General features: G+C 45.8%; 2 protein-coding genes across 2 annotated transcripts in view; both read right to left on the bottom strand.

The window, feature by feature from the left end:
• Window positions 1-11,534, bottom strand: part of LARP1 (La ribonucleoprotein 1, translational regulator) — a 90,069-nt gene extending 78,535 nt beyond the window's left edge. Inside the window, exon 1 of the mRNA XM_059917575.1 lies at window positions 11,427-11,534. The gene's annotated coding sequence lies outside the window, so the exon portion shown is untranslated. The remainder of the gene's footprint in view (window positions 1-11,426) is intronic.
• On the bottom strand, window positions 1,345-3,127 carry LOC132363881 (PPP2R1A-PPP2R2A-interacting phosphatase regulator 1-like). The gene has a single exon (XM_059919576.1). It carries the CDS (start codon window positions 2,827-2,829, stop codon window positions 1,963-1,965), a length of 867 nt encoding a protein of 288 aa, XP_059775559.1. The 5' UTR covers window positions 2,830-3,127; the 3' UTR covers window positions 1,345-1,962.
• Window positions 11,535-15,439: the final 3,905 nt, after the last annotated feature.

The raw sequence follows: 15,439 nt of genomic DNA, 5'->3' as shown, positions 1-15,439 counted from the left end.
ATTTGAAAACTTGGAGTGTTTATTAGGGACACTCCTGCTTGGTAGACCTAGAAATCCAATTTTTATACCCCAGCTTCATAACATCTCCAGATGCTCTGCTCAGATTCTTAGCCATCTCTTGAGAAACAGCATACTGAAGGGCACAGTGGCAGCTGGATATGGGGCTTACCTCTCTGCGTTTCCCTTACCTCTGGAATCTTTGCCCCTCAGGTCATTCTTGTTTTGGTAGTTCTCCAATGTCTTCAAATATACATACATAGACACATTTATTTTTTTCAGCTATTTTAACAATTTCCAGTGGGAGGGTGGATCTTCAATAAGCTACCATAATTATTAGAAATAAAAGACTCTTGTTCACCTAACATTTATGTTATATTTTTCAGTGGGCTGGAACCATGCTTTATTCTTCTTTGCAGTGCCAAGTCCTCACTTGCTTTAAGTTCTTAAGAGACACTATTTGAATAAATGGATAACAGTTTGTAAATTGCTTTCAATTTCATAATTTTAAACTGTAGGCAGAATTAGAATTACCCTTCTATAATCCTAGATATTGGGCCCAGAGAAGACTTGCCCAAAGGTTCCCTGACTAAAGTCCATTAAGAAGTCACTGGCTTACCTGGGGCTTGACTCCAGAACCAGAACAGGGCTTTTCCCCACTCTGCCATATTGCACTACAATATAATGGTCAAGAGCCTCATGGGCTTGGGTGTCAAGGAGACCTGAGTTTAAATCCCAGCTCTGTCATTTGCCAGCTGTGTGGCCTTGGAAAAGTTCCATGAACTTTTGGAGCTTTAGACTCCTCACCTGGTAAAATGGCAATGATAATAACAGGAAACACTCAAGATAGCGCTGTTGAGAAGATGAAAGTGAGCCAATGTGTATAATAAGGTACTTGGCTGAATCACTGGATCTATAAATAGAGGTTATTTTTTTTTTATGTATTTATTTCGTTTGTTTATTTTTGGCTGTGTTGGGTCTTCGTTGCTGTGCGCAGGCTTTCTCTAGTTGCGGCGAGCGGGGGCTACTCTTCATTGCGGTGTGTGGGCTTCTCATTGTGGTGGCTTCTCTTGTTGCAGAGCACGGGCTCTAGGCACGCGGGCTTCAGTAGTTGCGACACGTGGGCTCAATAGTTGTGGCTCACGGGCTCTAGAGCACAGGCTCAGTAGTTGTGGCACACGGGCTTAGTTGCTCCGCGGCATGGGGGATCTTCCCGGACCAGGGATCGAACCCATGTCCCCTGCCTTGGCAGGCGGATTCTCAACCACTGCGCCACCAGGGAAGCCCTAGAGGTTATTTTTTTTTTTTTTTTTTTTACTTTTATATATTTAATTTTAAAAGATTTGTTGCAAACTTTTATATTCTGTTCTTTTATCACCGTCCCCCATCCACTTCTGTACCCAGAAAATTAAATATTCAAGGATTCCTGGGTAAAACAGACAACCACTGGATGGATAAAACTAACATTTTAAAAATACCTGTACATAGGTAAGTTATTGTTCTTCATCAAATAGAAATTAGCAATCACTGAAAATAACATTAAAAATTAGTGTGGGCATGAAGTAGGGAATTTTAAAACATCAGTTTACTATGCTGATTAATTCAACATTTATATTTGCATCAGAACTTAATAATCGCATAAATAAATAGAGCTCTCAGTTATTTTAAAAAATCAAGGGATAACATATGTATTTAGACATATTAGCAGCGTAAAGATGTATGCTTCAACACACTTATTGGGAAAACGTCTGAAAATATTACTACACTGAATTCAAGGGCACCCGCAGGAATCTGACATAAAAGTTCTCTAGAATACCAACATTTCAGGAAATTCCAAAAAAGGAAAAAGGGTAAAATAGGAAATAGCCTCAAATTAATCGACAAAGTTCAGTGCTTGTTCCAACTTCATTTTTCTCTTCATTGCAAAGACAAAAACAAAACCGAGTCTCAGGATGCGTGGGTGAATCACTTAGATGAAAGTTCATCTACTGGAATAAATGGAGAGGCCGCTTGGGCAGGTGACACAGGAGAGTCGGTGGTAGTGCTGACTTTCGCTGGTGAATTACAAGAAGATCCGGCACTGCTGCTGTTTCCATCAAGGGTATCGGAAGATACACACACACCAGGATCTGACAGCTGTGCAACGTCAGAAGAAAGCATGTTGGTGATGCCCTGGAAAAATCTCTTTGGCTGATATTCAGTTTCCATTTCACATTTTCTTTTCAATGGTCCAAGAACACTTGGTCTAATGCAATTAATTGGACTCTGGCTTCTCCGGGTAGTAAATCGGGTCGTTGGGCTGGGAATAGGACTTGGAGGCAATCCATTGCTACTCACAAAACTTTGCAAGGATGGTGAAAAACACTGCTTCCCAATTCCCCGGGTGGGTGACGGTGCTGGCGACACCGGAATGAAATCGATGCGTTTCGGGGAGGCGGATTTCTCCACTTCGTTGTCACTCAGGCTGAAACTTTCCTCCCAGGAGTGGCTTATCTGCATTGCGTTCTGCACCTCGCGCTCGTGGACGGTCTCTCGATTGATCAAGTCCATGCCCTCCTCCTGTTTGATCTGGTGCAAGCGGCTGCTGTGCATGCGGACGGGGGAGGCCGGTAGTAGCAGGCCGTGGCGGTTCGGGAACGTTGTGCTGTTTCGCCTGGCGCTCGGCGCCTCGGCCTGGAACACCGGCGAAGTGTCACTGAGGCCGTGGATCAGGGGGGCGCTGTTAGACCTCCTGAGGCCCCCGCCGCCGCCGCCGCTGCCGCCGCCCTCCGCCGGGCTCCCAACCGTGCCCGGAGGCAGCTCCAGGTCCAGCTCCATCTTCTCCTGAGCCATGTCGCGGGCAGGGAGGCGGGGGCGGTGCTCAAAGACCTAGGATTCCCATTCCCCGCAGTCCAGGGCCGCTGCCGCCGCCACCGCCACCGAGAATCTAGAGGTTATTTTTTAACGGAGGGTTGGCATGGTGAACAGGTGCCTTATTTCCATGAGTTTCGGAGGTAGTGAGGCACCCAATGATGTCTTACTACCTTTCCCTCCCTCGGGTGTGGGGACTATACTGCAGGATCATGGTTTTCTTCATGCAAAACACCCACCCCAAGTCCTGCTGATTATCTCACACCCATGAAGGCAAGGGTTGGGGTAGTCTTTACTTCTTCAGGGTCTTCAGGACCCTACTGCCTGCTTCCCTCCTGCGAAAGGTCTCCCCTTTCGCAGACTGGGCCTCCCCTTTCCTGGCAGACTGGGGTGGTTGGAGACTCAGCAGCCCTGATGTCAGGGAACTAGGATTGAAAGGCCCCAAATCTTTCTCTGCCACTAGTCCCCAAACATGTCCATATGGCAGAGCAGTTAAGAACACAGAATCCAGAGAAAGACAGACTCAGACTCAAATCTAAGCTCCACCTCTCCCTAGTTGTGGGATCTTGGCTAAGTCCCTTTAGTTCCCTGACTCGGTTTCCTCATCTGTATAATGGAGCTGATAATAATACCTACTTAAAGAACTCTTTGAAAGATACCTTAATAAAAGTACCTCTTATTTTTTTCTCCTGTTATCCCCCCCTACCCCACCCAGAATATACAAGTTAGAAGGAAACAGTACAGCTAGAACTAGAATCTGTGTCTTCAGACTCCCCCTCTCCCCACCTTCGCCCACACCACCCCTAAAAGTACTCGTGCCTTGGAGTGAAGACAGTGCTTCCTGACTTTTCCCATCACAGTACATGATAACATTTGGATACCCGCTGGGCTAACCTAATGAGCCTGTTTGAGGCCTGCAGGTGACTGTCCCAACAGAGCTGGGGGCTCTGGCTACCCTGGGCTCCACCTGGGACCTGAGGGTGTTATATCTCAGCACACTTGTAACCTGTCTCTGGGGACCTTTGGGTTAAGGTGTTGACAACCCCTGGTAAGAGCCAGCATTGCATTGCCTAGAAGTGACACATTAATCCACTGTTGGTAAATCAGTCCTGGGCCAGTTATTCAGTCTCCTGGTAGGAGTTCAGAGGCCAGAGCCGAGGAGATGGAGACTGGGAAGAAAATCAGACATCAGCTCCAGTCCAGGCTCTGCCTCAAACTCATGTGGCCCTGGGCAAGTCATTCCCCGTTTCTGAGCTTAACCTTTCTGTTTGAAGCAGAAAGGAGTTAGGCTAGAGGAAACATCCACAGGATCCCTTCTAGCTCTGACATTCTAAGAATCAGGGATTCTATGAATTCCCCACTGCTCAGCTGTACTCTGTTCCTGGTGACCTGGTTTTTGCCTCTGGTTTGGGTAAGCGTAGCAAATGGTCGACTCTCCCTGACTGGGCAAGGTGCTCCCAACTCTCTGCACCGTTGCTGGCTGGTCTCTGAAAATAACCCCTGTCTGGCCCAGACAGAGGACAGAGCCACACCTGTCCCCTGCCCCTATCAGCAGAACTCCTTGGAGTCCTCTGCACGTTCCACTCCCCTGCCCATCACGTCAGCCTCTGGTTTCCCGAATCCTCTAGTCTTCCCACAGCTCCCAGGGCTTGCACTATTGTCTGGGCTCAGGCAGAAGGCAGGGAAGCCTCCGGAAGCAGTGCAGCAGTTCCCCTGCAAGAGGAGGTGGGGAATGCTAGAAAAGGGAGGGTGGGGGAGGCTGCAGGCAGATCCTGAGGAGTTAGGGTTGCCCTGCTCTGGAGGCAGGACTTGGCCTTGTGTGCACTGAGGAGACATCACAGGCCTTGAAGCAGGAGGACATGGTCAAAACTTACGGTCAGAATGTGTCTGGGCCCCATGGAAGGCAGACTGGAGCAGAGAGAGAGACTGGGGGCTGTTAGAGAAATGCAGGCCAGAGATCATGACACAGCAGCAGGGACAAGAAAGAGGAGGAATTGAGGAGGTCAACTGGCAGACGAGGTGACAGGCCGATTGGCTGTTCAGCCACAGATCTGACTGCATCAGCGAGCTCGGTGACTGGGGTCGTACTGTGTGGGTGAGAGGGTTTGCTGGTGTTGCAAGAAAGACCCCAAGGGAGAGTTGAGAAAAGGGTCTCTGGCTTAGAGACAAATATATTAAAATCCCTTCAATAGTTCTTTGTGTTTCTTAAAACTTTCTCATTTTGCAAATACTGTATGATATCACTTATATGTGGAATCTAAAAAATGCAACAAACTAGTGAATATAACAAAAAAGAGGACTTCCCTGGTGGCGCAGTGGTTAAGAATCCGCCTGCCAATGCAGGGGATGCGGGTTCGAGCCCTGGTCCAGGAAGATCCCACATGCCACGAAGCAACTAAGCCTGTGCGCCACGATTACTGAGCCTGCGCTCTAGAGCCCACGAGCCACAACTACTGAAGCCCTCGAGCCACAACTATGGAAGCCCGCGCACCTAGAGCCCGTGCTCTGCGACAAGAGAAGCCACCTCAATGAGAAGCCGGCGCACCGCAATGAAGAGTAGCCCCCGCTCGCCGCAACTAGAGAAAGCCCGCGTGCAGCAACGAAGACCCAACGCAGCCAAAAATAAATAAATAAAATCTACGTTTAAAAAAAAGAAAAAAAAAAAGAAGCAGATTCCAGACATAGAGAACGAATGGGCAGGCAAGAGGTACAAACTTACCTCTTACAAAGAGGTATAAAATAAGCTACAAGGATATATTGTACAACACGGGGAATACAGCCAATATTTTATAATAACTATAAATGGAGTATAATCTTTAAAAATTGTGAATCACTATATTGTACACCTGTAACATATAACAGCAACTATACTTCAGTAAAAAAACAAAAAAAAAAACAAAAAACTTTCTCATTTTGTCCTCTCAACATCCATATATTATTGTCTCCAAGACGCTCCAGGTTGTGTCAGATCTAGGGCCCCGAATTAAGGTCTCCTGACTCTTTTGTTCCCGCACCTGGCCCCAGCCGACTGCTTCCTCGGAACGGTTCGCAGGCAGAGCTAGCAGGAAGTTCACCCCCGCCCAGCTGCTTCCCACCACCTCCTTGGACTCCACAGCCCGACCCTGCCACCACACGCCATGTGCCTCCAGCACCCTTCACTGCTCTAGGCCTTGGCTTTACTTTCTGTCACAGGAAGAGGCAGGCAGGGCTAAGTGAAGGTTTTTGACATTCAGACAGGAACAAGTGAACCCTTTTTTACAAAGGGGTCTCATATGAACCACAAAAATGAACTCAAATAAAAAATCTGCTCAGGCAAGGCAGAGGTGGTAGATTCAGAGGCTGTTTGTCTGGTTGGACAGTGGTCCTCCTTTTCCCCATACTTTGGCAGCCTGAGACACTTCCCAAATCCCCAGCGTTCCATGGCCCACAGTTTGCAAACCACTGGACTAGCAGACTCCCAATTGAACACCCTAGAGCAAGGGAGCCTCAGCCTGGGACCACAGACGGGATTCAGGGTGTCTCTGAGTCTGCATGGGAAAACTTCCATCTTTATTTTCACTACTCTCTAACTCAAGTTAAGTACTTCGTTCCATTTGAATGTAGGCGATGACCACAGTAATTCTGATGGTTCCTGTGACTGTGAAACCAAGAGAAATCACAGGTATTTTTCTATCACATTACAGTTGTCATAGATCTTTTATGTTCATTATTACTCTAAAATTACAATGGTTATTATATCTGCCGCCCAATCTCATTTTAAATGTATTAATGAAGTACATATTATATCATAAACAATTTTAAAACTATCTTGTTAACCATATTTCAGTATGATTGGTTTCCTTTGTAGTCCTATGTATTTTATTTTATGCATTTAAAAACACTCTGAGAAGGGGTCTGTAGGCTTCACCAGGTTGCCAGAGGAATCCATGGCATCAATAAGGTTAAGAACCTGTGTCTTAGGACTTCTCTTCCAGAACAGAGGGGGCTGGGAAGCTCGTTCCCAAAAGAGGGCATGTAGGACTCAGGATCCCAGGAGGCGACATGCACTCTCTGAGCCTGAGGAAAATGAGACAGGAAACTGGGGCAGGAGCAAAGGGACTCTAAGAAGTGGAACAGGAGCCAACAGGTCATCTGGCAGGGCTCGGTCTAGTGGGACAGAGCTAAATTCCTTAGCTCCAACCCCAGCCAGGCTTCTTGGGGGAACCAGGACTCCTGGGTCCTTGGCTTGCTTCGGTCATTTTCCCTCCTATCCTCAGTTTCCTTCTCTGAGCTAATATAGTGGAAGCAATAGTGGCTTGCAGGTCAAGAGAGATCCTGCTTCTGGATCTGACTTTTCCTTGTCTTGCTGAGTATTTCGGGTAAGTCATCTCCCCTTCCCAGCCCAGTTTTCATATCTGTATAATTTCTGGCATAAGTACTGCTACAACCCCTTGCCATGCCCACAGTAGATATTACTGACAGATCTCAGTATATGACCATTCCATGCTCGTATGTAGCTTCAGAAGCCTTTTCAATGTTCTACGGATTGATAGGAATCAGCAAACGAAGTAAAATATATTTGCTATTATTGGACTAGATGATCTACACATTTCCATCTCTACTATTCCATGGCTCTAAAGACCTGATCTCAGAAATGTGAACAAGACACTAGATAGATGGGAAGACCTATAAAGCATGGCTATTTCTGAACCATATGTATGTGTGTGTGTGTGTGTGTGTATGTGTGTGCATGTGTGTGTGTGTTTAACAGAGAAAGAGAAAACATTCTCAGCTGGGCTGTAGATTTTCTCTCACGCACCCTATAGTGAAAATGGGGTCAGAAGAAGATACTCAGATTTTGAAATCTCAATCTGGCTTTCTGGAACAGGTAAACAGAGGCACGTGGAAGTCAGACTCTTTGATCAAAGTGTTAGGAATGGGCACCACACCAGGATTGGTGCCATCAGGCCCTACCTGTCGCCAAATGTCCTGTCACCAGGGACATCACACATGTAGTGCAGTGGAATGATGGTGACAAAGAGCAAATAACACCAGCCACTCCTGGCATAATGTACACAGACTCAGATCCTGCACAGCCAGGTCACCAAAATGTGGATGTGCTGGAGACTTAGGGCTTTTCCCCCAAGCAGCACAGAAAGCCACTTAGGATGTTATTTCAGAGTGTTACCTAGCCCAGGTTACAGCTACAGCCCAGATAGATGCCATTACTTATTTGAAGTCATAGCCAGCTCAAGTGCTAGGACCAGAACGCAGATCTCCACAGGCCTGTAGGGCCAGACTGGTACCATAAACGGGAAAGTGGATTGGATGGAAGAGTAGGGAGTGGTGAGGACTGTGGCAAACTAGAGGTCACACGCCCTGTTTAAAGGCAGCTGCTGATCATCAGTTCTAGTTGATTGCTGGCTATGAGAATGTGGACCCATAGTGCCACGTCTTCCTTCTGATCTTTAAAGAGAGATCAGAACCTAGATTTTTATGTTAAATAGCTGCATTTTCAAATGTTGGCATCTAAATTTTTTAAATGTTACAACAAAACAAAATACTGTGTAAGCCAAACAAAATGCACCTGGGAACTTCAGTATTTGGCCTGATTTGCAACTACCAGTGGAATGGGTAAGAGACCAGGCTCTGGATGTAGACATATAAAGATCTGAATCACAGTTCTGTCACTTGTTAGCTGAGCAATCTTATTCAAGATTTGTAGCCTCGGGACTTCCCTGGTGGTCCAGTGGTTAAGAATTCGCCTTCCAATGCAGGGGATGCAGGTTCGATCCCTGGTAGGAGAACTAAGATCCCACATGCCGCGGGGCAACTAAGCCTGTGCACCACAACTACTGAGCACGCAGGCCACAACTAGAGAGCCTGCGTGCCACAACTACTGAGCCTGCACACCACATGTAGAGAGAAGCCCGCATGCTGCAACAAGGAGCCCGTGCACCGCAACTAAGACCCGATGCAGCCAAAACTAAAAAAAAAAAAAGATTTGTAGCCTCTCTGAGCCTCAGTGTTCTCATCTGTAAAATGGGAATAATAGAAGGGGCTACTGTGACGATTAAATGAGGTAATGAGTTTAAAACACCTGGCACAATCATTAGCTCATAATAGGCACCCCATAAATGTAGCTCCTCCAAAGTGCCTCTAAACTTCATGGTGATTGGAGAAAACCTCAAATCCCTCACCGCACTGCAGTCCCTCCACCTCATACTTATTTTTCTGCAAGGTCTGAGTGCTCAGTGCCCATAGAACTCTAACTCAGACACCCAAGGCCCTCAAACATGCGCACACATAGCCTGTACACACCCTGGGGAGGATTTTGAGATGCCATGGCTAGTTACCAAGGAAAGATGTTTAGAAGGCTTCCCTGGGGTACAGCTGCAACCTTCTTGTGTTGGTTAGAAAAGACTCCTGCCCAGAGCAGGGGGCTGGCTAACATGACCTCTTGGGGGCCTTCACACTCTTAGAATTTTTCAACTTGAATTTTGTTAGCTCATGTGCACACACACGCACACTCTCACACACCATCTGCCCAAAGCCTGGACAAGAGGGGCTCCCTTTCCCTTTCCTGGGAAGCTTCTATTCCAGCTCTCACTCCACCTCATCCTCCTGCAGCCTCGCTGGGAGGGGAGACACTGTCACGACCCCTGAACTTCATTCCCTGTGATTGATGTGCTCAGCGGGGAGCTGCGGGAGAGGGGATCACAGGGTGAGGAGGCTCAAATGACCAAACAGAAGGGGCTAGGACCGTGGCTGGGCCCCCAAAGCAAGGAGCAGCAATAGCTCCATGCACTCGGGGGAATTTACTGGTTCCAAGCACTTGCTTCTCCAGCGTCTCCCTGGAGCCTCCTTCTGCCCCAGAAGGTGACAAGGGTGGGAGGGGCCCCAGATGGGGAAACTGACTGCAGTGTCTTGCCCTGAATCCGTTTATCTGGCCCACTTGAATCTCCAAGGGTCAGGAGCCCTCTGGATCTGGGCATCTCTAGTGGAACATATATGTGGGTGCTGAGTCCCTATCCTACGTTAAACCCCAACTTATCAACAACGATGTCAGCCAGGACTTGTGACATTCCCCCCATGCCATTTTAGAATTTAGAAGAGACTGAAGCATAGAAAAGCACGGTGACTTACACCCAAGGTCACCAGTAAGTCTCCCAGCCTGCATTTGAACCCAACATTGCGTAACTCCAAAGTGCACGCTCTAACCACATATCATACTGCCTCACGTACTAGGGCCACATTCCAGGCCTGGGTTTCAGTTCCAGAAGTCATTAGAAAATACCATTACTCAATGAGCTGTTCTGCCCTGCTTTTTGTTTAAGAGTCTACGTTTCAAAAAATCCCAATAAACAGTACTTTTAAAAAGGAAAAGAAACAACAAGCAGTCACATTCCCTCATCACTGAAATAATTCTTTATCATGGAGGTCACATTTTACAGAACATCCATTACTCTACTGCATCGATTCTAAAATGCATGTTTGTGGTTCTTTTAATCTCTGAATTTTGGATGCATTTTAAAGACTGTGAAATTTAAGCTTCCATGAAATACACAATATTATTTGGCTCTAAGAATAATCCTGGTAGGTGAGCATTGCCAAGATTATAATCCCCATTTTACAGATGGGAAAACTGAGGTTCAAAGAGGGTAGGAGACTAGCCTGAGGTCACAGAGCTAGTCAATGCAGATTAGCCCTGTTTCCTGATTCCCAGCACAAGCTGTGTCCAACGTACCCTCCTGGCTTTCAGGCCCTGCGCTCACAGTAACTTGTTCCCATCACCTCCCCCCCTGACCCCCGGCTACCCACCAGCAGAGGCTTGAGGGAGACCTCAGTTCCCCAACCCAGGGTTCCCCAGCCTCACTCAGAGCTGGAGAATGAACCCAGTGTGGGGACACCTGGGAACAGTCCAACCCCACACAGTAAGTTTTCAGGCCAAAGGATCCCACTTTCAAGAATGCATCCCATGTGGCAGGCAGCATTGTGGAGATCAAAGCTGGGCTTGGGGTGTGAAGTCAGTATTTCTGCCTGGTACCCTCACACACCAGGCAAGCTAGATCTAGGGGCTTCTCACCTAGGGTCCCCATTCTCCGGAACTACTTGCCATGCCCTATTTCTCCTATTTCAAGAGGCCAAATGAAAATCAAATATTGCTTCTAGATAAGATCTCACAGACTAAAACACCACATTTCTTTGCTATGGTTAAACTTACATCAGCTCAGTGGTAATGCCAGGGTTTGTTCCTGCTGACCAGAAAACACTGATTGATTGTGATAGGGCCCCAATTAACATGCAAGGGGGGAAAACCAATTAACGACTTATGTAACAGGTACAGCTTGGCAGACAAAAATCTTTCAAAACAAGGAGTGTGACAGGCGAAAGTAATACAAGGGGCAAGCTGACGTGGAAGTGTGAGCTCCTCATTTTCCCAGATGGGACATGTGAGGTTCGGAGAGCTGGAGTGACTTGCTCAAGGTCACACAGCAGGGCTGGAACTGGCACCCGAGGTTTCTGCCCCTCAGGAGAGGCATCTTCCCACCCCACCCTTCTGTGATGAGGTTCGAGAAGGCCAGAGCATCAGGACTCACCGGGGTTGCTGAAGGGGATCAGGATAGGGAAATGGCTTCTCCCTGGCACCTGTGGGCTCCTTCCTGGCCGGCAGCTGCCAAGGCCACGCTGTCTTTCCTCCCCAGGTGCCTGCCGAGGCAGCTAGGCATGGGAGACTCCTGGAAAGCCTGCTCTGGGCAAGGTGGAGGAGGCCTCCCTGAAGAAAGCACCCTCCAGGACGTGGAGTGACCAGGCCTGGGGTCACAGCATGGCCATAGAGGGCTTCGCTGCATCTAGCTTGCACAGCTACCTCCTGGCATCTGCCCGGGAGCTCTCCAGATCTCAGGGCTGGTTTTCCTGCTAGCTGCTGGGTGCCTTTAAGAGAAGGACAGAAGTTCATTGGCTGAGCAAGGCTCCCCCTACCTCCTTACCTGAGCAGGTGAGAGCTGCTAGGCTAGGGGCAGACCAGGGAGTAAACAAACTGTGGCAACCAGCTGGCTCGCCCCTCCTCCACAGCCCTGGTCCTGGGCTTCCTTCCCCTCCCCAGCCCCCAACTCCAGGAATTAAATGGGAGTAAAGAAAGGGCAAAACATTCTGCAAAATGCTTAGTACTGTTCAGTTTAGGAAGCTTCATTATTTCACAGTCACCCTAGACCAGAGTTAACAGTACGCCTTCTCTTTCAGAAGGAAAAACCGTGCTGGGAGAGGTAAAGGGCTTGTTGAGTTCATCTGGCTATTCGAAGGAGGGTTGACTAGTGTGAGGACCCAAACCTGAATCCCCTGCTTTTGACTTCCCATACAGTGCTCTAGACCACACCACTGCCTTCTCTGTGAAACCTTTGGCAAGTCACTCACTGCCTCAGTTTCCACATCTGTAAAATGGCACAGTCATGCTTGTGTGTAAGTTCACACTCGCTGTATTGTATATTGTATTACACTCACACTTAGAGCTAGAAAGGACTTTGGAGATTCTCTAAGTCATCTATTCATTTACCAGGAATTCATTCATTCAATAGGCATCACTATTCAGCAACTATTTTGTGCCTGCCTGGCCTGCTTTAGGGCCTAAGGATACATCAGTGAACAAGAAAGTCAAGGATCCTACTCCTATTGAGCTTGCATTCTAGAAAGAGGGGAGCTAGACCTAAACAAGTAAACAGATCAGATAGGTAACAGTCCCCTGAAGAAAGGAAATAGGCGATACGACCAAGTAATGGCTGTTGCTATTGTACATTATGTGATCAGAGAGACTTTCTGAGGAGGTGATATTGAAGGTGAGACTTGAGTAATGACAAGGAACCAATCACTGGAAGAGCTGGATAGAGAGTGTTCCAGACACAGGGAACTACAAGTGCAAAGGCCCTGAGCAGGTGTGTTTGGAGAACAGAAAGAAAACTGCTGTGGCGAGAGTAAAGTCCAATCCCTGCCCCCCTTTTTTAATAGATAAGGAAATGATTCAGAGGGATGACTTGACTTGCCCCAAAGCCCCTCCTGCAAATATCTCCTTCCTCTCTTTATCCTCATGTATTAGGGAGGGGAACTGAAGCCTGGAGCTTACCAGCACACGTGGGTTACCAACCCAACAATCATCTCACCAGCCTACACTGCTATAACCTCCTGTTTCTCCATTCTCTAGACACTTAAAAGGGCAAAAACTATGATTTTAAGAGTTGATCACACTGAAGAACAAAATCCTGACCAACAGAATACAGTATTAAAAATTCCAGCAGTAATGCAAACTGCCACACAGTTATACGGGGTCAGCACAGACCCTTCCTGCTGAGGTCCTCTCCTGTTTCACTTTCAGAATTTTTCACTCTGATGTTTATAAAGGGCTGCCGGTTTTCAGTCATCGTATTGTTAGCGGCAGCATTGGAATTGTTATTGTGGGACTGTCGGCTAGGTAGCGTGGGATGAAGCAAGTGAGTCCTGCTGCTGCTGGTGTTGAAAACCAGGACTTGGCTCCAGAGAAAGGAGACACATATGAAGGAGGAAAGGGGTTAAGTGAAAATCTTATAATTCTGGGTTTAAAATGGAAGTTTCAGTGTGAATTTTTGATGCAGCTGATCTGAAAACAGACACATATTCCCTAGCTCTGCCTTCTGTTTTCAGGTCTAGAAACAATGAGCGACACTTTAGAAAGCAACTTCATTGTCCAGACTGTAGTCTCTAAATACTATTTCACACTAAAAGGAACCAGGCTCCTCAATAAACAAACAAACAAATGAATAGCTGATACCAGCTTTAGGACAGAAAATGCACAATATGTACTTAGACTATCTTTTAATGCCAAAAATCAAGGAAGCTAGTTATGGCAAAGAGACTCAGCAGGCAACCGAAGAGTCTCGCATTGGCCAAAGTCAGGACAATTTGCGCATCACTAAAGAAAATAACTGCAATTAGTTGAAAAACATCAAATATATTTTAATCCACGCGTCCACAAGGAAATTTTAAAAATAAACAAAAAAACCTCAGTGATCATCTTCAGAAGATATTAAGAAATCAATTCGTTATTTTGAAAACTAGTAAATAAAAGGAAACAATTAAGCACTTGTTCTGTCTTTCCTGTAAGAACTGTGCCTCAGCCTCAGGCAACCAAATAGTAAAGGAGAGGAAGCTGCTCTTTACATAAGAATTCCAACAAATAAAATGAAAAAGGAAGGAAGAAGGATTGACTTGGGATATCATCACTTGTTATGAATTAGTTGATCTAACTGAAAGTATTACAAAAACAGAAGTAACTTGACATAATGGGCCTTTTGATGGAATCAATACCACCTCCTATGAAGAAATCATGCCTCCAAAATCAAGCAGGAGTCTGATCAAGACTTTAGACGCAGGGGTTGACAAACCTTCTCTCTGAAGGGCCAGGTAACAAATATTTTAAACTTTACAGGTTATATAGCTCTAGTCTCTGTTGCAACTATTTATTCAGCTCTGCTGTTGAATAGTACAAATACCAGGCATAGACAATAACTAAACAAATGGGCATGGCTGTGTTCCAACAAAACTTTGTTTACAAAAAAGAGCAGGGGCTAGATTTGACCCATGGGCTATAGTTTGTTAACCCCTGTTCTTGACCTCACTACCAGCTTACAGGAAATACAGGGACTGCAGAATACATGAAATGACACCCCAGGGATGCATTTAGCAAAAGCTAAACTAGGAAGAAGTCTAACAGGAAAATCAATCTGATTTCTTTAACAAATAAATGTCAAGATACTAAAAAAGAGAGACAGATTTAACATATAGATTAAAAGAAACTTAGCAAATATTAACCAAACACAACGCATGGACCTTGGGATTTCCCCGGTGGTACAGTGGTTAAGACTCTGCACTTCCACTGCAGGGGGCGCGGGTTCGATCCCTGGTCGGGAAACTAAGATCCCACATGCCACACAGTGTGGCCAAAAAATAAAAAAAAAAAATAATAAAAATGTATGGACCTTGTTTGAATCCCAATTCAAACAAATATAAAAAAAAAATAGTGTAATTGGAGAAATGTGAACACTGACTCGAATATCTGATAATATTAAGGAATTGTTGACATTTGGTGCTGTTTGATGATGTATTGTGGTTGTGTTTAAAAAGGGGAGGTCTTATCTTTTAGAGATGTTGCTGAAACATTTACAGATGAAATGGTATGATATTTGGGACTCAGTTAAAAATAATGGGTGGTAGAATATAAAGGGAACAAAATTGATAAGGAGTTATTAATTGTTGAAGGTGGATGATAGGTACAGTAGAAGTTCATTATACTATTCTTTCTACTATTGTTTAAATACTTGAAAATTTCCACTATGTAAAGTTAAAATATATTTATGCCACTTCACACTCAGCCAACTGACAAAATTTTAAAAATCTGATAAACTTCAGTTTTGGAAGGATATGGGGAAAGGGTAGCTCTTACAGATGGTGGGAATGTAAATTCCTACAACAACTTTTTTTTTTTTTTTCAGAAATTTCATGTAATGTCTGAAACATTTATATTAACATATTTCCATACATATTTCCATACAAGTACAAATATAAGATTTTTAGAAATTTCATGTAA

This window comes from Balaenoptera ricei, chromosome 3 (assembly GCF_028023285.1).
Source record: "Balaenoptera ricei isolate mBalRic1 chromosome 3, mBalRic1.hap2, whole genome shotgun sequence".
Lineage (NCBI taxonomy): Eukaryota > Metazoa > Chordata > Mammalia > Artiodactyla > Balaenopteridae > Balaenoptera > Balaenoptera ricei.
The sequence above is the reverse complement of the archived record's forward strand: the minus strand, read 5'-3'. Positions and strand labels throughout refer to the sequence as shown.